Source organism: Alternaria metachromatica (assembly GCF_023757995.1).
Source record: "Alternaria metachromatica strain BMP 0045 chromosome Unknown scaffold_15, whole genome shotgun sequence".
NCBI classification, from domain to species: Eukaryota; Fungi; Ascomycota; class Dothideomycetes; order Pleosporales; family Pleosporaceae; genus Alternaria; species Alternaria metachromatica.
Genome location: NW_026055506.1, coordinates 87,741 through 112,156, shown reverse-complemented (window position 1 = coordinate 112,156; position 24,416 = coordinate 87,741). Strand labels below are relative to the sequence as shown.

Sequence of the window (24,416 nt, the reverse complement as noted above, 5' to 3'; positions counted from 1 at the left end):
GCAAAAGATAGCGCAGCGATGCCTCCGAAGGGCAATCGTCTCGATGGTGCACGTCGGGGCGACGGGGCCACGAAACCACATAGGTATTCTGACCCCTGCATCGTCGTCGCCGCCTTCCGGAATATTCACGTCTGTGCAGAAAGAAACACTACAAAAAGCGGCAGACCAAAGCCCAAGTCGAGCGACAGGCTTGCCATCGCCTAGCCACCGAAATGTATGCCAAGTTGCCGCGCGAACTACGGGATATTATTTACGAATACGCCATCAAAGAGCGCATATTGCACCGCGTGCCCGACTTCCCACAACGCAAAAATGCCGAGGTGCTATCGATACAGCGCATATACAGCCAACATTACGTTGGCGTGGAAGTCGCACGCGAGGCAGTAGAGTACTACTACTCCGAACAGCACATCATCGCCAAATTCCAAACTCTAAGGGATACTCTCACTCGAGACATCTTCCACCTGGGCGTTAAACCCTACATGCACATCCGAACCCTACATGTTCGCATCAATAATGACAAGATCAGCGACTGTCTTGTGACTAAGGCAGGAGCAGACGGTCACGGCCGACTCATTGAGAACGCAGCCATGGAACAAAGTATAGCGCAGGAGAAAAGAAACCTTAATGATCTGTACCAGAAGCTGGAAGCGGGCTTTGCTCTTCTCCAGGCAAAGAGAGAGTCTTCGTCGCTGAAGCTCTGCATCATCATCAAGATGTCTGGATACAATGACGATTACTATGAAGAAACCCAGGAAGACGTTACTTCCAGGCGGGATTACGAACGCAGGTTCATGAATGTACTGGAAACCATACGAAAGCCGGTGTATGACATGATCCACGCCGGATGTAATGTCGAAGTAAAATTTGAGCCAGGAGTGGATGACGGCTACGAGGACCGCTATTGGGGCAACGGCACATACAGTGGCTGCGAAAGTGATTCGGATTTTTACTTAGATGTCGTTTCGCCTTTGACTCTGACGCCGCCATTGTTCCACCTCAGCAAAGAGGAATGGGAAAAGGTTTGTACGCTCTCCTAGGTGCATGCTACGACACTCTCCTCACCCCTGCCACACTCTCCTCGCCTCTACCAAACAACCCTCCCAACAACTTTCTACCAAAGCCACACTAACACCCACCCCCTTCCAGGAAAAAGCCACAAACATCTACATCCACGGCCGCTACAACCCAAAAACCCACTACAAATCGCACATCCTCCTCCGCTACACCCGCATCAACAAGCACTACCAAATGGACTTCGCTCGAAATCTGCAGGAATACAGAGCGAGATGGGGCTATACATCATTCGAGAAGCTGTTACATGTTGGAAGATATATCTATGGGCCAGAAGAAGCCGGTGACACTAGAAGCGAGGATTCGGGCGGCTATTCGATGCCGTGCTATACGAACAGCAGTGCGTATAGTGACAGTGAACGCCCGGATGGTTGGACCCATTGGTCTGAGGAGGATGAGGATTATGAGGATGAAGATGTGGGTCGTCATAGCGACGACAGTTTGGATGAATGGGCAATGGCCCAGATTGCCTAGCTGTGATGGTAGGTAGGCTGTACGAAATGTTGGAGGGGGAGAAAGGACCGAGGAACATAGCGATGACGAGAGGACGTGGTTATGCTTAGCGAGCAATCGATTAAACGGACCAAATCCAAGCCCGTTGAGGGACTACCTAGGGATCAAACACGCCCAATTCTATGAAATCCAACGCTAGCCACCCATTGTTGAAACTGCGTCCCCGGTGTTCACACTACTCCGTTCGCGGCCGCCTTGCTCTCAGCGCCGTTCTGCAAGACCTCATCCGCCTGCTTAATCGTAGGCACCGATTCGGACGGAACGACGAGCGACGCGCCGTTGACGACGCCGTTGGTGGAGTCTTGGTGCGGTGCTTGGAGTCCTTGGCGGACCTTCAGTACGCTATCTACGATGACGGCGTCGATGCCTTCGTTTCGTTGGAGCTGTGTTGTTGTTAGCAAATGTTGCCTAAAGTGAAAGCCTATGAGGGAGTGACTTACGAGGACGTTCTTAGGATCGTTATTCAGTATACCATACGAGACGCACACCAAACCACTTTCCTTTACCACCTTGACAAGTCTCGGGCACATGACCAAGGGCTCAGCAGCGGTGACGACTCCCAGAAGATTCCAACGGCTAGCAAACCGGATGCCTTCCTGTAGACTGGCCGCTCGCACATCGCCCACGGGCAAAGTTCCCGCATCGGTCAGGAAGAGTACCGGGATTGAGGGCTGCTTGAAGGATAGCATCAGGCAGACATCGGGGTTAAAAGATGAGAAGATAATGTTCCGTTGGCCCATCCTGTCATACACCTTCTGCAGCACTGTATCGACGAACTGGTTCAGCTCAACAGCGTACTGGTCCATCTCCTCATCCTCTGTCTCGTAAAGCATAGGGTACTTGAACTCGACATTGAAACCGACTGATTCAGGCAACTCATCGAACATGCGGTCGAGAGTTGTGAATGAGGACTGGATGGATGTGCCACGGTTGTTGCCCTTGAAGCCCTTTTTCATAAAGTCGCGGGTGTACTTCATTCGTTCCGCGAGCTCGTTCTGACGATCAGTGTGAATGTTGCGCTGTTTCGAATTATCGACTGAGTATGATCGGAGTCTCCGGGTGTTGGGCTTGTCGTCTGTGCCATTTGCACCGTTGAGGACAGGCACAGTTTCTGGTGATCCAGCGCGAGAGGATCGTGGCTTCTGGCCCTCGCCGATGTGCAGGAATTGGTCCAATGTAAGCGTGTGTACGGGGGCATCAATACCAGTTTCGCTAACCAAGAAGTCGTGATAGATGACGGGCACATGGTCTTTGGTTAGCTGAACGTCGAACTCCACGTACTCGGCACCCAAGTTGGCAGCGGAAATGAAGGATTGAATCGTGTTCTCGCCGAGTTGTAGCGACGTACGTGAGGCGGTGTTCTTTCCTAGACCGCGGTGGCCGATGACCATGGTCGATGCAGCCATTTTCTTCCAGTAGGTATGCTGTTCTGTGATCGACATGCTCGGGTGGTGGAAGGGCGTAATGATCAAGAAGTTGAAGTTAACTGTGCCAATAACGTCCAGTGTCGAGGCAGCCACGATTGGTACCTTCATGTCTCCCTGGAGCGAGATGCGCTTAGATCCAATACTGGTCTTGATGGTCGACAGCAAGGCCACAGCTCGTCCCACTACACGCTCTTGAGAACCCGCATATGTTGGGATAATGTCGAAAAGTAGCTTGACTTTAGTGGCATCGCTGGTCATGAAGGTGATTGGCTCAGTCGCAATGTTTTCCTGGATGGGCAAGTCAATGACCGAGGGTTCTCCGTTTGCGCCAGACGCATTAACAACCACAGACAGAGCGGTATCGAGTTGCGTCGCGTGTGCATCGGCAAGAGGGATATCGTCCAATTTCACGGCGGGCACATCTTTCCTGGCGTCCATTGAACCAAGGCTGACAAGAATCATTGTCTCTTTGGTCAAGTAACGATGGCCAAATGTCTTCACGGGTTCGGGCGCCTTTTGAACAGGCGTATTGGTGTCCCGATTTAGATTCTTAGACCTTCGCTCGTCAAGGGAGGATTGTGTAGGCGAGCCAGCTCGAGCAATACGCGTATCCTTAGGCGCGACAAGAGGCGGCTCTGTCGCAGGAGCAAGTTCCCCTAGTCTGATCGCTACCGCAATGTGACCACGGAGCGTGGCGTGCTCCTTTGCTGTCCAGCCAGAGTTGTCGCACCTCTGGAGATCAGCTCCGGCCGCAGCAAGAATCTCCACCATGGAGAGATGGTCGTCGACAGCAGCAATAAACAGTGGCGTCCAAGCGAATGTCTTCTCGGCGACATCGACCTCCGCCTTATTCACACTGGATCCTCCCAAAAGGACCTTGGCGCACTCGTCGTAACCGTAGCGTGCCGCCATGTGTAATGCGGTCTCACCGCCCTCATCCCGGTAGTTCACGTCCACACCCGCTTCGACCAAGAGCTTGACAATGTCTACGAAGTTGGACCGGGTTGCTAGGGTCAAGGCTGCCCCTGATCTCGCGATGGTTTTACGAGATGTAAGGCGTTCTTCTGTGGTACCGCGCCAGTTTTCCGCATCGAGGAGGGCTTTTGTGGTGAGCGGATGTCCGCCCATTACGCTGAGATGCAAAGGAGCGTTACCCTCAGCATCCTGCCAGTAAGCGGAGTCGATTCCCTGAGCGACGTCGAATTGGCCCCAGTCTTGCATGTGCTTCATAACGACCTGGCAAATGACGACAAATCCATATTGCGCAGCATAATGGAGCGGGAATCTGCCATAGGAGTCGCGAGATTGGAGCGCGTTGCGTTGCTCAGCCTGGAGCTGATCGAGGAGGTAGATGAGTAACCGTACCGATTCATCGTTCTCGCTGAGTAATTGCGTTGACTCTTCTTCGGTGGTGGTGCAAGGGCGAGGTTGGCGATTGGGATCCGTCGCAGGCACAATGAAGTTGCGCGTCTCGCTAGAGCTCTGGAGAAGGGTTCCATCAGCACCAAACGTGTCGCCAGTCTTCGATCGGCCGATATTGATGACAAGTCGGTGGATGCAATTGCGCTTGTTGATGTCGTCTTCCTCATCTAGTGAGATAATGTCCTTGAGTAATCTCTCGATACACGACTTTGCCCGGCATGAGATGGCGCGTTGCAGGAAGTTCAGGAGTACTTGCTGGAATGAAGCACTCGAAATGCCATTGCTCGCAGCAGCTTCTGTGAGTTTCTGGTTGAGATCTTCGACCTTGTCGCCCCGAATAGCCGTATCCACAGCGTCGAGCAGGCCCGCGGGAAGGTGTAACGAGCGACCTGGAACTCTGCCCAGAGAGGCCGCCGAATGGGAGGAGCCCGTGTCATCGAACGTCTTGATGTCGCTCAACCCTGATAGCCACTCGTTGACTGCCTTCATATCCTGATTTAGAGGCAGGTTATGCGCAAAAGGCTTTGGGTTGACCTTCGACGCCAAGTAGCGCTCCTGCAGACAAACTGTCTCAATCTTCTTGTCCAGCTTCTTTGTGATCTTGATGAAGCCTCTACGATTCACCTCTCCATACCATTGAAGCTTCCGCATTGAACCGCGCAGCTCGAGCAGCGCACCCATGAGATCCTGCGCTTCATCCTTGTCGATGCCGTCGGGCAATTGTGCGACTCGTCCGTAGCGGCCATGTAGGAGCCTCAATCGTCGTGCGTTTTCGGCGTATTTGCGGTTGTAGAAGTTGTCGACGTCTTCGAGATTGCGATCGAGCGAGAAGAAGAACTCTGGGGTGAATGTTAGCCACGTATTCAGCGACTTGAAGTTCAATAGTCGCAATAGGCTTGACGCGCTCGTGACGAATCCAAGATGTCCACAACAGCTTGGTGAAGCATAGCCATGGAGTATTTGGTATGAGTCTTGGCAAAGTTGATGTCTACGTACCAGCAAGATCTGGAGCCGAGCCATCTTTCGAAGCTTCAGCAGCGTTCTTGATGAGCTTCTTGAGGCCCTTGTAGTTGATATAAGACGCCGCCCATTCCGGGACCTGGTTCCTTGGTAGGTTGTGTCCGAACTTCATCCTGAGGGTGAAGCAACAATCGGTGGACAACTGGATCCGGGTAGAGCTTAATATTGAGCTTGAGGGTAGCTCTAAATCGTATGTAGGACTAGCTCTAGGCAGCGGAGGCGGAAAAAGGAACGAGATATAGGCAGTGGTAGGTATTGAATGATCGACAGGGCAAGAGCCAGAGTGCCAATTCCATGCGACCTGCGCAATCAACGCGTTAATGTTGAATCTTTAGGGTGTGCTCGAGGCGTCCATTCTCATTGGAGGAGACGGAGCTCGACAGAAGCGCGCCTGCAACATGGTTAAACGGACTGTCAAAAGTAGGGAAAGCCGTAGCTCGAGGCAGGGGAAGTACACTGGAGCGGCGGAATCGCTGGTCAGTGTTATCGGTGCGGAGCTGGACGGGTGAGTGAAAGACGTTGAGATGAAAAGAGACGTGGTTGGTGCGTCGCAGTGATCCCCAATGACGTATGGCGACGGAGCGCTTTGTTCAGTCACTCCCGCCAGCGCGCGCAGAATCTCGTCTGCCTTTATACTCGCCGTCGCTGCAAAGCTTTGAATGTCTCGGTTCAACGGTGGATCCCTGCCCCAATTATCACATCCTAATGCGTCACGCTTCAGCGCCTCTCGCATCGGCGGGTCACGGCGGTGTACCATGTATGTTTGTCAGCTTGGCTCGCGACGGACATTGCACGCGAAAAAGCTTCTTCTTGGCACTGCATAGAGCAACTTGTGCGAGTGTGAAGCGCGACACAACTAGGCATGGTGCTGGTAGCAGTCGTGAAGAGTCTGGCGCGGGTGCACCGCGGGGCCAACACGGGTAAGCATACACGCGACTACCTTCCGTGGCGGGATGCATGTCATTAGCAGTGCATGGAAGTGCATATGGGGGCACGGTAGCTGATCCGTGTCACACCGCATCGAAGACTGATTAATGTGGATGGTGGGGTTGCATTGATACTGGCTATGTGCTCTCCGCGCAATTATACCTCAGTGACTACACGGCACGTTTAAGCGTCGTGCTGCAGCTCGCTCCGCTCTGGGGAACCTGGCTTCTCCAGATCCCGCCCGTGCCAGTAGACCCCTCCCGCTAGCCCACCCATCGAGCGCCGGGGCTTCCAAGATAAGGACTAGGCGAATAGCAGGCCTAGGCTGACCTGGAGATTATTCCTGGACCATCAGGTGGTTCACGAAAAAAAGAAGGCGTTGCCTTCGTTATCCTTCCGCTGCACCTTGGACAGGTCCTTGTCTGGAGCGTACTCTGTCCATGCGCTTGCCGGGAATATGTGTTTGTTGCGTTCATACCACCGCCTGTCGACAACCTTGGTTATCGCTGGGTCTTCGCCGTAACCTTCGAGTTCCTCATCTGGTATGCTGGACTCTTTGCTCTTCTTCTTAAGGGGCTGAGCAAGCGGATCGTAGGTAGCGGGATCTGCGTCCGCGTCTTCATCGGTCGCGCTCGGGGTGGCTTTGGTGGGTTGCGCCGAGTAGTCGAAGATGGGGCCGTCGAAACCGGTGACCCTGTTAAACAGGAAGTGATAGATCTCGTAGTGCTGACACGGGGTTAGTTGATAGGTCGATACGTGGTGTTCAGGTTTGATACTCACGTGTGGCAGAATAACTTCACCTCTCACGAGCATCAAGTCGTCCACGCTGACCCTAGCCCAATCTCTTCGACTCTTGTCACCGCCTACGCCTAGCTCTGCGCCGACCTTCCTAGCTTTGTCTAGGAACAGCCATATCTGTTCGCCCTTCTTGATCCTGCATCGTCCACCTGGTACGTTGGTGCCATCGTAGAAGACGAATGGTATTACCACTTCCGTCGCCTTGACTGCGTCGCGCATGACGATGAAGTCTTGTCGCGCAAGCTCTGCTTGTTGCGCTTCGCGTTGGAGAGCCGTCTTGGTCATGACGCGGGGTTTGAGGCCGATGTTCGAGTTTACGCCCAGCTTCTTCTTGAACACTTTGGGTTCTGCTTCCAGGGCAGAAGCGTCTGCGGGTGTGCTTTCGCGCGGGGTCGGCGTCTTGGAAACATTGGATTCGGTGTCTTCGTCTTCGTCTATGCCAAATGACAGCTTGCCTTTCCCGCCTACTTTGCGCTTCTTCTTGAAGACGGATTTTGGCGTCGATGCCCTGTACTTTGCAAATTAGCGGATACTTCCCAATTGGAAACGACCGTCCTTACCCGTCTGTTGGTGTGTTTTCGCCCGAACTGATTGCGGTGTCACCTCGCTCCTTCCTGTCCAACGCGTCGGCGCGTCGCTTGCGGTAGTCGTCGAGGTTGACCAGGCCGACAGTTTGCGCCTTTAGCAAGTCTTCTGCTGTCGCGGCCTGCGATGTGAAGCGGGGGTTGCCAGACGCATCTGCGCGATCGCTTGAACTGGACGCGAACCTGTCCATGTTGGCGGAACGATATGTGGTGGGGGATGCGACTGCCAGAAAGTTGATGGTGCCTGCCGAATATCAGAAACGCGCTAGCAGCTCGTCTCGTGATTACGCGATTTGGCGCGGTCACCCGGAAAGATCCCCACCCCACTCCCCGGTAGTCTCGCCTCTGCGACCCAAGCATCTACCTGAAGACACACGGCGGGAACAACGATGTCGCGCATTGTACAGGATTCTAATGAGGAGTCGGACGGCGATCTCGAGGGCGACCTCCCGCCGCCCAAACAAGCAGACGCGTCCGGACAGCCACTCAGCAATGACACCCACGGCACGGGATCCACCGGTAGGGCTGAGTTCACGGCATCATGTCATCAGACCGAGCTGACATGCAGCCCAGAATCTCTGAAGCGAGCCATTGAAAAGGCGCACCGGAACCATCTCCAGTCACAGCCGAGCCAGGAAGAGCCTCAGTCATCGGTGTCATTGCCTGAACATCCAAACAAGAAGAGAAAGACCACAGCTGATCCAAGTCCGCTCAAACCATTCAATGATGTGTCTGCTAAGAAAGGGCCCGTCACGTATGGGAAGGCTCCGAAATCCATCTTCGGTAGTTCTCCATCGTTCAACGCTCCGCCTGTGGGCCGAGCAGACGCGGCCCTCGAATCAACTCAAGAAGTACCATGGCTCCCAGAAGGAACTATGCGCGACAACTACGCCCTCCACGAACCGGCCATGTTCCCTGAGCCTTCTAGTACCGTTCCCAACGCTACTATGACCCAGCAACATATCCTCGATGTTGTCAATGCACCACTCACGATAGGACAAGAGATCGACAGTGAACAACCTCGTTACATACCTCCACCAGAGCCCTCAATACCCTGGTCAGATCTTATGAAGTTCACACCGGCAGACGCGACGGAACAGACTGAATCATCTGATCGTGACCCCCCTTCAAATGATCCTCCGTCAGCCACGCCAGTCCGGACGTCACAGGGAGGCTATGAGTACAGCGCATCTCAACGCAGCAGGCGCGGATCTGGTGGTCCTTTGAAAGGCAGCCCTTTGAGAAATGAACTTTCCCGTAATGGAGCCGGTGACGCCGACCGAAAGGCGACACCAGTTGAAGCCAGCTCTGCCGATATTTGGGATATACCATCAACTGCACCACAGAAGACTCCGCGCGGTGAACACAAGGTAGTCAAGACGACACCTCGTCGTTCAAAATCCGCACAAGTGCCTGTCGCCAGCTCCGACGACGATCTTGCGAATATTGGCCTGCCAAAGGAGCAATACAAGCCACGGCCCAGCCGCTCGAGATCGCTCAAGGTTGAAGAGGAGCAGCCCATCGACTATTCTGTCCGTCCCGAGAAGGCCAAAAAGGTCAGTAAAAGGCGACAAACGACGGCTACAGCCGATACCAGCAACCCTACAACACCAGAAAAGGTCCGGCAGATTTGCGACATGGGATTTACACCTTCAACGACTTCTGGCGCCCTCAAGAAAAACAACGGTGACGTCATACAGACCATCGACTGGCTAGTCACTAACAATGTTGGCCACGACGAGCTTGCACCACCAAGTCCACCCAAAACCAAGCCGGTCATGAACAAGAGCGACGAAACTCCGGCGATGGACTCTGAGGCTATTCAAGATATTATGCGCAGTCTAGACCAGTATCAGAGGGATGATACGCAAGCCGTTGCACAGGATGTGGTTCATGTTGCGGTGGCGAATGATGCCATACTACCAGAGCCTATCGACCTCACAGAAACTCCAACTTCCGATTTGCGCTCGCCTACGAAAGTTCAGGTAGTGATACCTAAGAAGTCACCACTTGCCGTTTCGAAGCAGCCCCCAAGCTCTACCACTGCCTCGAATAAGAAGGCAAAGCGCAAAAAGCCCACATCAAATCCAGCCGAGAGCGAACCTGCTGAGACGGACTCTACCGTGCCTGAGATCGCGCCTGCAAAGAAGAAGGCACGCGGTCGGCCCAAGAAGGTCGCGCCTGTTGCTTCGCCTAAAGAACCTGACCCAGAACCATTAGAACAAGCTGTGGAAGTAGAGCATCAACAAGAAGTTGTACAAACGACCGAGCCCGGGTCCAATCCAGAGGAGATAGAGCAAGACTCTAAACTCACACGCAATGATACCGATGACGGGAAATCGCCAGACGCTACGGATACCACGACTGCCAGCCATTCGAAACCACCAGCGAAACCCTCTCCAGCTGCGGCGTCAGAGACTCCAGAACGAAAAATAAAACCTACAACTGCATCGCCAGCGAACACTGGCAAGGTGCCATACCGTGTCGGGCTGAGCAAACGAGCGAGGATCGCTCCTCTCTTGCGCATTGTGAAGAAATGATTAAGCAAAGCATACTTGTGCTTCTGCGTCGGCATCGCGAACCATGATACTGTACCTCTTATCCAGACATGTACTTGAACTTAATGATACCCACTTTTACTCGGCATTGCCATCAATTTCCACCTCTTCGTAACATCGTATACAAGGACCAGCTGAAGTTTTTCTAGTGGCGCTCCTGCCTTAGCCGGCCACAACTGAGCGACTAACAAACGCAGCTATCCAAAGTCACTACCGTGGAGCTAAAGCGAACAGCGCAGCCGCTTAGCCGCTTGCTCGCAGCAGCAGATCTGTATCAAACAGTTGGCTGCTCTACACTGTACTTACTGGTCACGTTGCCTTAGCGAGCTCTCCAAACATTCTACATCGCATTGCACATGCGATTTGTTTGCCGGTGGTTCGTTGCCGCGCGCGGCATTATCGATTATCGAGAGCGGACGCCAGCGCTCGCTTCGAGCTTGGCAGTGGAAATGAAGGCCCTCAGGGGCCTCCAAGCATCGAATCGCGACCAGCGGACGACCACCGGGGCGTTCCCAATCCTGCTCTCCTGAGCTTGGCATTCAGGCGTTCGTCTTAGGGCTGGACGAAATGCGATTCGAAGTCTCATCGTACGAACGGCGTGCATGACGATGTACCGTTACTGGTGCGCTGTCGCTTATTCCCAATACCACGGCACGAGGTATCGCAACGGCCGTTCGTTGACAACACTGACATCGCTGACAGCACGAAACACGAGTAAAGTGCTTTCAGACTGACATTGGCAGATATCGGATCGAAATTGCGAGTTATCCTACGGTCACCGATCATACCAGCAGCGAAGGCTTCCATAGAGCCCTTCAATCTCAGAGCTCTCTGATGGGCGCCGCGTACCGAGAGAGCCGAAAGCAAACGGCCTCTGATTCCTACGCGAGACGCCATTGAACGCCACATCAAGCCAACACGTGAAAAGCACGATGTTTTTGTGATGCCAAGTACTCCTCTAGCCTATTGTTGAGTTGGGCCCCGCCGGCGATCATCCCACTTCAGTATATCCGCGACGGGAGCCGGTCACAACCAGCATCGCGGCTCATATATTTAGACCCCAGCGGTTTAAGGTCTTGGCCTTGTCAGGAACAGGACGATTCGGGCTCTGTTATCCCTCTTCGAGATTGACATGTCCCTAGGAATTGGAAGCTGTTAAGCCTCCAGATCTGCTCGGCTACCAAGACATAAGATCACATTGGGGACGCGAGATCATGTTGTAGCATTTGGTGGTGGCTTATACTAGGCGCCTTCGCAGTTGTCTCAGTACCATGCCGTCTCCACATCCTCTTCGTATCCCAGAAGGTTTCCCAGGGCCGCGCTCTTGGCTGCTGATAATAGTGTGCTGACTTCTTCCAGTTAGTGGGCTCCACTCCTCGTAGCTACGCCGCCACGAGTCGCCCTTGAAGGTGCGTCTATGGCATTGTGTGATATAAGTACATCGGGCTTCTTCTCCTTACGCTCTTCACTCGTCTTGCTCGTCTTTGCACGCATAGCGACCGTCACTCGTTTTTTCTTATCGACTAATTCTAATTGACGTTACTGTCAACCACACTCGCTTTCACTCTTACAACCGAAGTCGACTACAACTATTTTACTAGTGCTAAACATTAATTCGCCAAGATGCGTTTCTCTCAAGTCGCTGCTGCCTCCTTGGTAGCACCGCTCGTCGCCGCTCATGGCATGGAGGGTATGCCAAGGATGGTTGGTTTGCCCAGGCAGTTGAGGGCCAGCAACCCTCTTGCTGGTTACTCAGGCGGTCATGCTGCTCAGGCAGGACCCGTCATTCGTCCCCGACAGTCCACTGACGGACGTTGCGGTCCGGATGGCGGCAACCAGAAGTGTGCAGACAATGAGTGTTGCTCAAGCGCTGTACGTATATCGACTGAGACACTTCATGTATTGAGCGTGTACTTACAGTATAAACAGGGATACTGCGGCACTACCCAAGAACACTGCCAAGCACCCGACTGCTTGTTCAACTTTGGACCCGCATGTGGTATGACATACCTTGTACTCTGCACGTTGAACGTGTTACTGATAGTACGACAGACGCCAACAAGACTCCTGCTGGAGCAAGCACCCGCAACGACCCTCGCCCACAGCTCGGAAGCATTCCTTATGGCGGTGGGGGCATCTACGTCTGCAACAACCCTGGAACCGTTGCCATCACCTACGACGATGGTCCATACATTTACACCGAAGGCGTTATGAAACTGTTCGAGGCACGAGGAGCCCACGCCACGTTCTTCATAACTGGTAACAACATCGGCAAGGGCGCCATCGACGAGAACTGGGCGGGTGTTATCAAGAAGATGTACGACAACGGCCACCAGGTCGCTTCTCACACATGGTCCCATCAGGACCTTAGTGCCATCACTAAGGAGGAGGCTTACGACCAAATGGTTAAGAACGAGATGGCCATCCGCAACATCATCGGCAAATACCCTACCTACATGCGCCCACCGTACTCTTCCTGCACTGGAAGCTGCCAGGAAGTCATGGCCGATCTTGGTTACGTTGTCTCATACTTCGACCTCGATACCGATGACTACAACCAATTGACCCCCGAGAAGATTCAGGTCGCCAAGGACAATTTCAAGGAGGGCATTGATACCCGTAACTCCGGAGACCCATACGACGGTGATAGGCTTGTCATCGGCCATGACATCCACCAGTTGACCGCCGAGAACCTCACCGTATACATGCTCGACTACCTCTACGCTCAAGGTCTCAGGGCTGTCACCATGGGCGAGTGTATGCAGGATCCCAAGGAAAACTGGTACCGCGACTCTACCCCCGCTCCTCCCAGCACGTCTTCTACCCGTACCTCTTCGTCTGCTGTCCCCACTCCTACCGGCCCCACCTCCAAGGACGGTATGTGCGGTGCTGCTGGTGGCTCTCAATCTTGCGTTGGCTGGGTTGGTGTAGATGGTCTCCTCGGCGAGTGCTGCTCTCAATACGGCTACTGTGGCAACACCGCCGACCACTGCCAGACTGGCTGCCAAGCTGGTTTCGGAAAGTGTGGTGCCCAGCCCAGTGCTTCTCCCTCTGCCTCTGCTACCGTCTCTGCTAGCGTCACTGGCCCTGTCCCTACCCCTACCGGCCCCAGCACTACCGACGGATCTTGCGGTGCGGCAAACGGTGGCATGACTTGCATTGGTTTCAACGGTCCCGCTGGTCTGAGCGAGTGCTGTTCCCAGTACGGATACTGTGGAAACACTGATATCTACTGCGACGCCGGATGCCAGGCTGGCTTCGGAAAGTGCGGTGTTCAGCCCGTTAGCAGCGCCGCTTCTTCCATTGCTGCCAGCACCAGCCCTGCTCCCTCTTCCTCTGCCGATGTCAGCGCCAGCAAGGACGCTGTCTCTTCCACCGCTTCCAGCACTACCGTCGATGCTAGCTCGAGCGCCAGCCAGGTCTCCTCCGCAGCCTCTGCTACTCCCACCACCTCCGGTGAGAAATCTCGCGATGGCTCATGCGGTGGAACCAAAGGATACACCTGCGTCGGTTTCAGCACTCTCGAGGGCGTAAAGTCTGAGTGCTGCTCTGCTTGGGGATACTGCGGTACCTCCGAGGACCACTGCGGTGCTGGTTGCAACCCCGTCTACGGCAACTGCCCTTCGACCTCTTCTTCGTCTGCTTCTTCTTCCATTGCTGTCTCCAGCGCCAGCGAGAAGTTTGACTCTGCTTCCTCTACCGCGGCTATCCCTACGTCTGAGACGGTTTCTTCCGTTGTCGCTTCAGTCTCTGTTTCTGCTTCTGCGTCCGTCTCTGAGTCCGTTTCCGCATCAGCTTCTGCCTCAGTCTCTGAGCACCTTTCCGCATCGGCTTCTGCCTCGGTCTCTGAGTACTTCTCTGCATCCGTTTCTGCCTCAGAGTACATTTCCGCATCGGCTTCAACCCCCGTATCTGAGAAGCCCGAGGAACACGACTCAACCTCCGTCGCTGCTTCTGCTTCCTCCACCTCAGTTGCCGAGTCTGCTTCCGCCTCCAAGGACAGCTACCCCACCAGCTCCACCGTCTCTGAAGTCTCCTCCGCCTACCCCAGCTCCACCCCCGGAAACTCCGAGGCCGTCCCATCAAGCAGCCCGGCCGCTTCTTCCGCCTCTTCCTCCTCCCCCGCCTCCAGCTCCGCCACCCTCCCCAGCAGCGCAGCTTCCACCCCCTACCCCACCTCCACCATGACACTCACTCCCATCCTCCCCTCCTCCTCCTTCTCCACCGCCATCGTCCGCCCCAGCTCGACTTCCTGCTCCACCACCGCCACACCCACACCTACCAAGCTACCCGTCTCCTCCAACGGAAAGTGCGGTGAGCACAATGGTGGCCAGACGTGCGCGGGCTACAAGACGCTGTTTGGTGTTGAGATGGGTTGCTGCTGCAAGCAGAGTGGGAGGTGCTCGATTGATCCTTGGGCGTGTGGGCTTGGGTGCGATAAGGGGTATGGAAAGTGTTGGTTTTAGGTGATGGGTATGTGATGAGTGTGCAAGGTTGAGGCCTTTTCTTTCTGTTCTGGATATATCCTGTTGATGTGATGAGTGGCTTGTTGTAGTATGATATGTAACATGTAGAGAAAGAATGCATGATGATGAAGATGAACTTGGAGCTGTGAGGAGTTTATTCTATGTGACGGTCTTTTGATGACGCATTTCTCATTTCCTAGCCGCGCCAGACTATGAACGTCCTTGATCTCCGTCACTGCTCTTTTCTGTTACCTTACCTTCAACCCTGTTGTCGCTCAGTTCCTTGTCATCGCCCTGCTTTCCGACATCGCCCTTCCTGTCGTCATCGCTCTTCTTGTCGTCATCGTCCTTCTTCTCTCCACCCTGGCCTGCAATTTTCCCGCTCTCGTCAACATCGCTATCTCCCTGGTTACTGCTATCGCCCCCATAGTCTTGCCATTCATCATCATCATCATCATCATCGTGATAGCTGATATATGACTTCGAAAGATGGCTCTTATACTGCTTCGCCCCCCATGCAGCGAGAACTCGGTAACTCCAGCATCTTTTCTCAGCGTCGACCCATATGGGCCATGGCCGCTGATATCCTGGAGCAAAGAGAATCTTCTCTGGGCACATGCCCTCCTGTCGCCAGACACGCACTTTTATGCCTGATGCAGTCATATCCGCCACAGTGTCGCGAAAGAACTTTCTCCTGCTCTTGCGTAACTCGTGAGCGCCTTCATCGGCGACACGACGCCAATAAGTATACCAGTCCTCCAAGTTAAGCGACAGCTCAAGACTCCGAAGGTTCATTGTACGTGCTAGCTGAAGAGCCAAGTCGATTCGTTCATCATGTGCGGTCAAACACAAGACGTGTAGAGCTTCAAGACTGTCGGGTAGGTACTCAGCAGGGCGGGTAAGAGCCAACACCTCTGCATCTGGATCGTAGATATGATCATGAGTTGCCAGTAGTTGGGCGTCTATCTTCAGTTCTCGCAGTTTGGAAAGACCCTTGAAGCTGCCGAAAGTTCTCGTGGAAGTATTTTCTTTCTCCCAGTCGTGCTGAAACCAGTGTAGAACCTCTAGGTTGAGTAGATGACCTTCAATAACTTGGATAATGCGTCGGAGATCGTAGTCCTTGGGCCATGAACTCTCGTAGCCAACAAACACTTTGCTGATCTTCAGCTCTTTGACATTACTGAGTTCTGGTAAAGAAAGCAGCTGTTCGAAGGCGGCTGGACTAACATCAACTTTGCTCATTTCCAAGACCCGTAGGGTCGAACTAGTGCTCCGGTATGGCAAGTGGATAGGTAGGCTGCCGTGCCTGACTGACCATAGTTCGGGTTCTATACTCAAAGATTCCATCCACGGGAAGACAGGTACTGTGCCGTATAGCCTTCCGCGTGCATTGAGATTCTTCAAGTTGCAGAATGGACGGGTTGTCGAGTTGTTGTCGCTCAGTCTCCATTCGTGATTTAGAACTCTTGTTGTAATTGACCACGGTTCGAGTTCTAAGTGCTCTAAGTTCGTCGCTAGACAAATGATCACAGCTTGCGCGCCATCGTACAAGCCTGAACCAGCGTAGACGCTACCGAACCAGCGCAGCATAAACTCATTGTCCATTTCCTTGCTAAGGTTTTCGATCGTGTCTCTCACAGCGGTGATGTTGTTCCAGAAGCGTTTGTAATAGGCATCACTGGCAAGGCTGTCCACGCGATGGTCAGGTTCGTACGTGATCGTGAGGCTTCTGATCAATTTTGCTAGCTTTGGTCGGCCGACGACGGTGAGGAAAAGGCGTCCAATCCGAGAATAATGATCTCGATCGAAGACGAGCTCCTTGTAGAGGACCTTCTCCGCTATGTCGCGGTAACGCCTGGACATTCCCAACATCTCAAGGAGCTTCTTCCTTGGCAATCGCTCATAGATGTTGTGGTGCAGCTCTGGTGGTAAATCGTTATAACACCTCATATTGTATTGCATCGTGAAGTGACGATTGATGTAGATATGTGTGAAGACAAGAAAGAGCGGGCGGCGTAGGCTCATGCTTTAAGTGAGGGAAGGCATGTTTGTGGGTCGTGTAGCAAAGAGAAAGAGCTATTTGGCCTCATCACACTATCGAGTTCAGGTGATCAAGCGCGATTGCTCACTGAGAGCTTGTTCAATAGACAACCGACGACATGGTAGTCTTGCGCGGCATCGGGTATGCTCGTCGATATTGCGCGAGATCCGGTCTCTTCGATCGGATAGTGAAGATGGCAGGGGCACATTGTATCGGCTATAGGATCGAATGCTAGAGGCGCCGTACCATTTATGTCAACATCGAGTAGTGGGGTGAAACTCACGAGAATAAGCTCTAGGGATTGCTGTAAAAGCTCTTCTCAGCCAACATGATCAAACGCAGCGTCGAATATGATGAGCGGGGGTTAAGCATATCGAAAGGCCTGTTGTCCATACTCGGCATGGCCCCCGCCACGTCGAACCCAACGGTGCTTCTAATGCATGCTGCGACGCTGAATCACCGGTCTGCTCGCGCGTGACGTGTGATAGACCAAAAGGAGTCGTTGAGCTGCCAAGTTGTGGCGTCCCGATTCGTGCACCGAAGCAATGCTTCCAAGGTTGTCTATACAAGCCGGCGAATTTTTCAGGGGCCTGGCCGATGGATATATTGATCGCAATATCGTTGTCGTTACTATAGCCGGCTCAGCTACACCAACAACACCTACCAAAAACGTCATTACAGCTGCATCGTACCTACCCCTCAACAACCCGTATCGCCAGATCCCCAAGTCCTCTGGACCCCGCGCCAGCGAAAAGGATACGAGATCGTGACAAACACCTGGGCAGCGACGTGAAAACGTGCTCGTATGGCCGTCTCAGCAGGACGTATTCGTCGTTGGCGCCGCATCTCAGAAATATTGAATCGGGGCTATTTTGAGACTTAGGTGCATCGGTTAGCGCCCGGCCATGTGGGGATGTGGCTGGTGACCCATAAACCCTGTCATGTTTCGTGATGACGGGCTACAACTTTACAAAGCCAACAATCTCTTCACCCCTCGGTTGGATAATCAATCCTTTGAAATGCTACTCTCACCTTATCTAATCAAGACTACTCTTCAGTTAAGTATCAACATCATGAAATCTCGAGACTAAAAGACAACGCCGGGTCGTCCGGAAAGTCGGACGGTCAAGCCACATCAAGCTTGGCGCCTACGTCGAAACTCCCGCTGGCACATCACGGATCACGGCTAACGAGACCCCCGAAGCAGCCTAAACCAGGGGCGGATCACAACCTTCCCCCTGCGCCACCTATAGGAATGCGCTGCAAACATTACACGACCCCTAACCCCCTGTCCGTTACGGTCCAGAAGGCCAGAAGCAGTGTGGCTGAGTGCAGCACCACCACCGCCAACAATGGCGTGCGTTGGTGTGATGTGTCGCGCGTTTCGTTTCGTATATCCCTCTTTTTCTTTGCTGCCCCAGCTTGCCTGCCTTAGTGCCTTGACTTCCAGTTCGAGCGCGCAGTTTTTCTGGGCTTAGACATAGTTTAGCGAAGGTAGCTTGGACAAGCTTCGCGCCTGTTTAGAGAGAAAAAGCACGACTTGTGGGCGGTGTTCGAGACTGTCCTGACTGGTGGTGCCGTGTAAGCGGAGTAGCGAGCGGCTTTACTGCACGTTTTTAGTATATGAGCTTGCGGTGCCCGCGTTTGCGCTGACCTTTCTTGGTTTTCAGGTATCGTCTCTTTACATCGTCGAGTTTTGTTGCAGCATTGTTCAGCGCTTTCACGTTTCTTTCTTCTTGTTCATTGCTGATGGCTAGGTGACACTCGTTCGCTATTCTCTTCACGTTTACTAGCCGTCGATCAACCGTGATCCCTTTACATAACCATATCCTTGTTTAATTATTCGGATACTGTCACTACATCTACGATACGAAAATCGAGGCATACTGAACGACATGTCATACCTTCCGCCGCTAGGAGCCTTGCTCCTGCCTCTTACGGCACTACTCGCCCAGTCTGCCCTCGCCGCCAACCCGTACACCAGCTCCATGAACGAGGCACCCAAGGATAACAACCCAGACTGCGACTGCTATGTCGTCCAGTCCGGCAAAGACTCGCAAACGCCAGAGTACTTCCAGTACTACCGCTTCTACGACTTCCGAAACCTCCCAGGCGCAATGAGCGAATCACCGCCGCTCCTCAACGATAGTCAGATCGCGGGCATGGCGAACACATGGCAGCCAGATCTGTTCAACAGCGATGCGTGGAACTACGATTGGGGCATCCAGAACTGGACCAAACCCGCCACCGAAGACTTCCCCGTACCGATGAACAACTCCTTCGCGAACATCTTCCTCGGCGAAGAAGACTCCACGTCATATCTCGCACTGCGAACGTCGCGTATGGATGACTACCAGACGGCCGGAGAGATTGAGAACCAGCAGAAGAACCTCATGCACGTTTCGATGCGCATGTACGGTCGTGTTCAAGGTGCCAAGGGTGCGGTGGCAGGATTCTTCACCTTCTTCGACGACGACAACGAGTCCGATATCGAGATCCTGACCGACGATCCTAAAGATCAGATTCGCTACACGAACCAGCCTTCCGTAGGCGAGGATGGCAATGAAGTCGCTGCTGCGTCCGTTGGCCCTACCGACCTCCCCCGCTGGGACGAATGGCAAACACACCGCATCGACTGGCTGCCCAAGAACAGCTACTGGTACTTGAACCAGAAGCAGGTCGCCGCGAACACATACTCTGTCCCCCGCGAGCAGAGTTTTCTGGTCTTGAACATGTGGGGCGATGGTGGAGAGTGGAGTGGCGAGATGGATGTGGGCGATAGTGCCGAGTTCCACATTCAGTGGATCGAGATGACGTTCAACACCAGCGGACCTTATGAAGGAAAAGCCCAGGAGAACAAGCGGGATATAACCAACTTGTTTGGAAGAAAGAGAGCTGAGAAGGGATGCAAAACCGTGTGCAAGATCGATGACGTGAAAGAAGTCGGTACGCCTGAGGTTGATAGCGGTGTGATGGGAATGAGCGTTTCTTGGGGACTGTTGGCCGTTGTTGGTCTTGTGTCTGTTGTTGTAGGAATGTAGAAACTAGATGTGCGTACGAATGATTGTAGTAATATACCCCAAGACCAAGCCAAGCCTTTCCCGCGATTGAGTTTGCATTCTAATTCCAATAATTAGGCGGGGATAAAGCCTTCCAATAGCCGTGATCCATATCGTCTTGCATCTCCTCTGTAGTTTGGCGCGGTACCTCGCAAGTACTACTTTCAACGTAGTATATCGGACCATCTAAATGATCCACGTCTGATCTTCTGCAGTAAGCCAGTGGAGCTGGTTGTTCCTGGCAAGTTCTCTCGCGGTTATATTCGATGAGATGTTCGAGCCCATCGCCCGCATATTCTGGAACCGCTTAGCACCTCCAATTACCTATAAAACGATAGATAATCGTGACTTACCTGGAGTGGTGTACGCTATCCGTACAGTAAAGTCAACGGCGATGGGTTCTGCAAGCAACGACGCTTCGTCACGAATGCAGGTCAGAGTTCTGACGTGCTCGATGATGGCTCTCGGATTAGGACATTGATGCAACATTGAAAGATGCCAATGAATATGGATACTCTTCAGTTGAGAGAATTGCCCACTTCGAACAGCTTTGAACAGTCCCCTGCAGTACGGCAATAGGTTCATATACCATGGCGTGCAGGGTGCGTCAAGCCACAGGTGCTCGAGTGTGTCTGGAAGAGTGTCTGCTAGAGTTGATGATATTTTCGTCAATAATGTACTCGGAGGATTTTGGCTGAGACCATCGTAGCCGAGAAGTAGGTATGGCTTCGCTCGCAGGAAAGTGAGCGAGCTGAAGAAGCTGCTCATTCGGAATGTACCTGGACTCGAATCGAAAGTTCGCCAATATACTCCTAGCGTATCTCCAAGTGACAAGCTGACGAGAGTGTTGGCATGTGGAATCAGTGCCGTTCTGACATGGTCATAGAACTCGTAATCGCGTGGTCGACGTTCGTACGGTGATACCACCTCAAAGTCGGTGATTGCCCTGCAAGCAACTATCATTTTCGCGGCGATGGAACCGCTGAAACGTGGAGATAGCAACGATAGTCTGGCTATAGAAGAACTGCGAACCGGCCATTTCCAAGGGTCTCCCATGAATGCAGAGTCGTCGGTATCTGGCCCAACAGCCCACGGGCGTCCATGATCAGTCTCACCACAGTTACCAAGGGTTAGGTCGGTTAAGCTTGGAAGCAGAAACAAAGGTAGCGCGTTACGGACCGGCCACTCGATACCGCTCTGGTATGCATCGAGATGAAGGACTTTGAGTCTTTCAAACCCACCCGCGTTGGCACTATGGACGATGCTATTGAGCAAAAGACTTGCACTGCCCTCGTCCAGTTGTGATCTTGGGAGGCGGAGCCAAAGCCTTTCCAGATTACATGCAGCGAGAACACACGGTGTGAGTAGTACATCTTCTCCGAGGAGAGCACGCTCGAGAAGGTCGTGATCATTTGCATGTGCCTGACTGCTGTCCATGGCCGGGATGAGTTCGCCGAGCCACTCGTAGCCTTCTGGCGTGTAATCTGGCAAGGCGCTCACTCTTTTGTCAACATCACTTCCATTGCCATCCAGCATCTTCCGATGCCGTCTTTGATAGCGAACGCATCCTGCATCTTGAGTCGCACGTTCCTCGACCTCTTCGTCATCGAGCTCGTTCTCGGGTCGCAGGTTATGCCCCGCCCAAAAGTCGCCTACCTCGAAACCGTCCTCCATCTTCAGTCTCAGATTCTTGATGTACCGGCACAGCTCCAAGTTCTTGAGCAGAGTACGTGGCAACTGGCGATAAGCCTGACTATCCATGTCGCCCGCCCGCTCGATCGATTCGTAGATGAGCGATCTCGCGACATCTCTGAAGCTTCGGCAGACGCGACACAATGCCAGGAGGTCTCGCGAAGGAGCGGGTACACGCGGTGAAGAGAAGCATGTTATCGGCGTGTGCAGGAGACTGAAGATCTGGAGGAGCAGCTCGTTCGGAAACTCGTCCATGACTGGAAGACAAGACGAGAAACGTATTGCGCCCAAGACGGGGATTGTTGACCTTAAAAGTGAGGAGGGAAAATTAGGCAGCAGTATGAGTCAGACGCGCTTACTCTGCAGCTAAGAAGTCGCGTTCTCGCAATGTCGCGTCTTCGGCTAGCTCGGTTTTCACGCGCTGCTCACATGAGCACGCCCTTGCCCGAGGCTGCAATGTTCTTTTACCCCCAATCACACCCAGGTGTACGTCTGCTCGACTCTGTTGCTGCATCATCTTGTGTGCGCCTCAGTTGTATGACCAAAATGTGATAGCGTCATACCCAGGCAGCCACCGCCATTGCTGCTGCATAGCATAAGTCGTTGCGTGCCAATCATTCCACACCTCGCTCTATATTTGCAAATAAATACTAACGAGTCCGCTGTAGGAGATGTTCGCTCTTGCGGTGTCGAGAAGTCCCGTCGCATCTCGTATGTGGCCTAGATGCGTTGATGACGCTTTCAAGGCTTGTTAGTAGTAGTAGTGCTACGAACACGTTCCGCACAGCAGTTGAGCGCCGTCTTGTGTATGATGGTTCCCGGTTCAGCTCTCAGATTCATTGTTTCTTTGAAAGTTGTTGATGATTGCCAGCACCTTATCCCAGTCTGCCAACATTTCTGGCATGTCACGAACGATATCATAGGTTCATAACACCCCCTGCTCATGGCTTGCATATTTTAAATTAAAAGCTGGCCCCAACACATGTATTTGGCCACTTGGGACGAACAGATTGCAAGCCGTCTTCAGCCGGAGCCATGTAAGCAAGGCTCCCGATCGCTTACTTACCGGCACCGGTAATCCTGAGCAGGAGCTCGTTCCTTCCGCACTTTCCACGCATCACCGTAACTCTTCATTTGATCCGTATGGTGGACCTCAAGAATGGCATACACGCCTGGTTTCTGCGACTTCTGCTACGTGAACGTTTTGGGGGCGAAGAACTCATGGGGCTATCACCACCCGAGCGCATCGTCCCTCGCGAGCTCTGCTCACTGGGGCTGCACCTTTTGTAGTCTTCTGCATGGAGACTTTCTAATGCATCGCTCGCTCATACAAAGACATGAGCACCAGAATGCTAGCTTAAAGCGCTTTTTGCATGAGGAGGTGGCAAGAGTCGACAACTTACTGCCGGGCCAGGATTCGGTCGTATCTCTACATCGATGGAGTATTCGTAGCTTAGGACGTACCCGAGAGACTAAAAATGAAGCAGTAATTATTTTCCGAGTTGTACCGAGGCTGGTCAATGATGAGGACAACGAGCATCACGAGGGAAAGCCACAGTTCTTCGGAATACCAGAACGGGTTTTCTACTGTGTCCTCGAAGAAGAGGTTGAGGGTTTATTGTCTCCTGCGGAGCTCGGCACGAGTACAAATCCTGCGTTTAATGGTGGCCAGCAGATCAAGGCTTGGTTCAGGACCTGTGGTATTGAACACAAACACTGTCCTAAGCGCGCTGGCTCGGCGAGCAAGTTCATCCCCACACGACTACTACATATCGGCGGCAAACATACAGGGGATCGCCTGCGGGTAGTGAATACCAAGCTCAACAATGTCAAAGGCCCCTACGTCACTCTGAGTCACTGTTGGGGTAAAGCTCCGTTGGTGACACTGAACTCTAGTACTCTCGAAGAGTTCATGCTTGTCGGTCTGCCGTGGCGGAAATTGTCAAACAATTTCAAGCACGCCATTGAGGTGGCCTGGTTCCTCGAGGTCGATTATATTTGGATTGATTCTCGTAAGCTCTCATGATAACGTCAAAGAGATAGTGGAAGCTGACATTGCCCTAATTGATTCAGTCTGCATCATGGTAATATTGTCACCCTACCTGTTAGGTCATGCTGATGACTGTGTAGCAAGGAGACGGCGACGACTGGAAGCGTGAAAGTTCTCTCATGGAACAGGTGTATAGGAACTCATTCTGCAATATCGCTGCTGCCGATTCCGAGAACGGCGCTGGAGGTCTCTTTCGCCAAAGAGAGGCGCGAGACGTCTTGCCAGCTATTGTGGACCCCGATGGGGTCTCTCCTATCCTGGGTAAGCGACGGTGGGTGATTGTACGTGGGGATCTGTGGGAACAAGGACTTCTCAATAAGCCACTGTACAGACGTGGTTGGGTTTACCAAGGTCAGTGTCTCTGAGAAACTCCGCAAGCTTGCCTAACAGGCTCCAGAGCGTATGCTTGCACCCAGGATCTTGCATTTCAGCAAACAGCAGATCTTCTGGGACTGTACCGAGATGAGCGCTTGCGAAACTCTTCCGGCTGGGTTGCCTTTGCCTTTAGACCAACAGTCGGCAAGTGATCGCCATTGGCGTGGACGTCTACAGGAGAGCACAAGGGGTACGACACTGCTCTCTGGGGTCAATGATGACTCGCTTGATGACCTATGGCGATCAGCAGTCATGATCTATACGAATCTTGACCTTACTAACCAGACCGACAAACGTATGGCAATTTGGGGTGTGGTAAAAAGGCTACGAGCAATACAAAGCGAAGAGTACGTTGCGGGAATGTGGGAGGGAGCTCTTGAGGAGCAGCTGGCTTGGAGGGTTCTAGACTG

The 24,416-nt window shown here is 53.1% G+C and overlaps 7 protein-coding genes across 7 annotated transcripts; 4 read left to right on the top strand and 3 right to left on the bottom strand.

Moving 5' to 3' along the window:
- Positions 1-43: 43 nt before the first annotated feature.
- Positions 44-1,040, top strand: J4E83_006581 (uncharacterized protein; the record flags this gene model as incomplete). Its single annotated transcript, XM_049333493.1, has 2 exons — positions 44-52; positions 165-1,040. 2 exons carry the CDS (start codon positions 44-46, stop codon positions 1,038-1,040), a joined length of 885 nt encoding a protein of 294 aa, XP_049187215.1.
- Positions 1,041-1,757: 717 nt separating this feature from the next.
- J4E83_006580 (uncharacterized protein) lies at positions 1,758-5,568 on the bottom strand (the record flags this gene model as incomplete). The annotated part of the gene is made up of 3 exons (XM_049333492.1): positions 1,758-1,970; positions 2,028-5,275; positions 5,433-5,568. 3 exons carry the CDS (start codon positions 5,566-5,568, stop codon positions 1,758-1,760), a joined length of 3,597 nt encoding a protein of 1,198 aa, XP_049187214.1.
- Positions 5,569-6,743: 1,175 nt separating this feature from the next.
- Positions 6,744-7,956, bottom strand: J4E83_006579 (uncharacterized protein; the record flags this gene model as incomplete). The annotated part of the gene is made up of 3 exons (XM_049333491.1): positions 6,744-7,109; positions 7,164-7,689; positions 7,742-7,956. The coding sequence occupies 3 exons, from the start codon at positions 7,954-7,956 to the stop codon at positions 6,744-6,746; spliced, it is 1,107 nt and encodes a 368-aa protein (XP_049187213.1).
- A 198-nt stretch (positions 7,957-8,154) lies between these two features.
- On the top strand, positions 8,155-10,305 carry J4E83_006578 (uncharacterized protein; the record flags this gene model as incomplete). Its single annotated transcript, XM_049333490.1, has 2 exons — positions 8,155-8,284; positions 8,339-10,305. 2 exons carry the CDS (start codon positions 8,155-8,157, stop codon positions 10,303-10,305), a joined length of 2,097 nt encoding a protein of 698 aa, XP_049187212.1.
- Positions 10,306-11,946: 1,641 nt separating this feature from the next.
- On the top strand, positions 11,947-14,789 carry J4E83_006577 (uncharacterized protein; the record flags this gene model as incomplete). The annotated part of the gene is made up of 2 exons (XM_049333489.1): positions 11,947-12,166; positions 12,376-14,789. 2 exons carry the CDS (start codon positions 11,947-11,949, stop codon positions 14,787-14,789), a joined length of 2,634 nt encoding a protein of 877 aa, XP_049187211.1.
- Positions 14,790-14,999: 210 nt separating this feature from the next.
- Positions 15,000-16,739, bottom strand: J4E83_006576 (uncharacterized protein; the record flags this gene model as incomplete). Its single annotated transcript, XM_049333488.1, has 1 exon — positions 15,000-16,739. One exon carries the CDS (start codon positions 16,737-16,739, stop codon positions 15,000-15,002), a length of 1,740 nt encoding a protein of 579 aa, XP_049187210.1.
- Positions 16,740-18,725: 1,986 nt separating this feature from the next.
- On the top strand, positions 18,726-19,871 carry J4E83_006575 (uncharacterized protein; the record flags this gene model as incomplete). The annotated part of the gene is made up of 1 exon (XM_049333487.1): positions 18,726-19,871. The coding sequence occupies one exon, from the start codon at positions 18,726-18,728 to the stop codon at positions 19,869-19,871; it is 1,146 nt and encodes a 381-aa protein (XP_049187209.1).
- Positions 19,872-24,416: the final 4,545 nt, after the last annotated feature.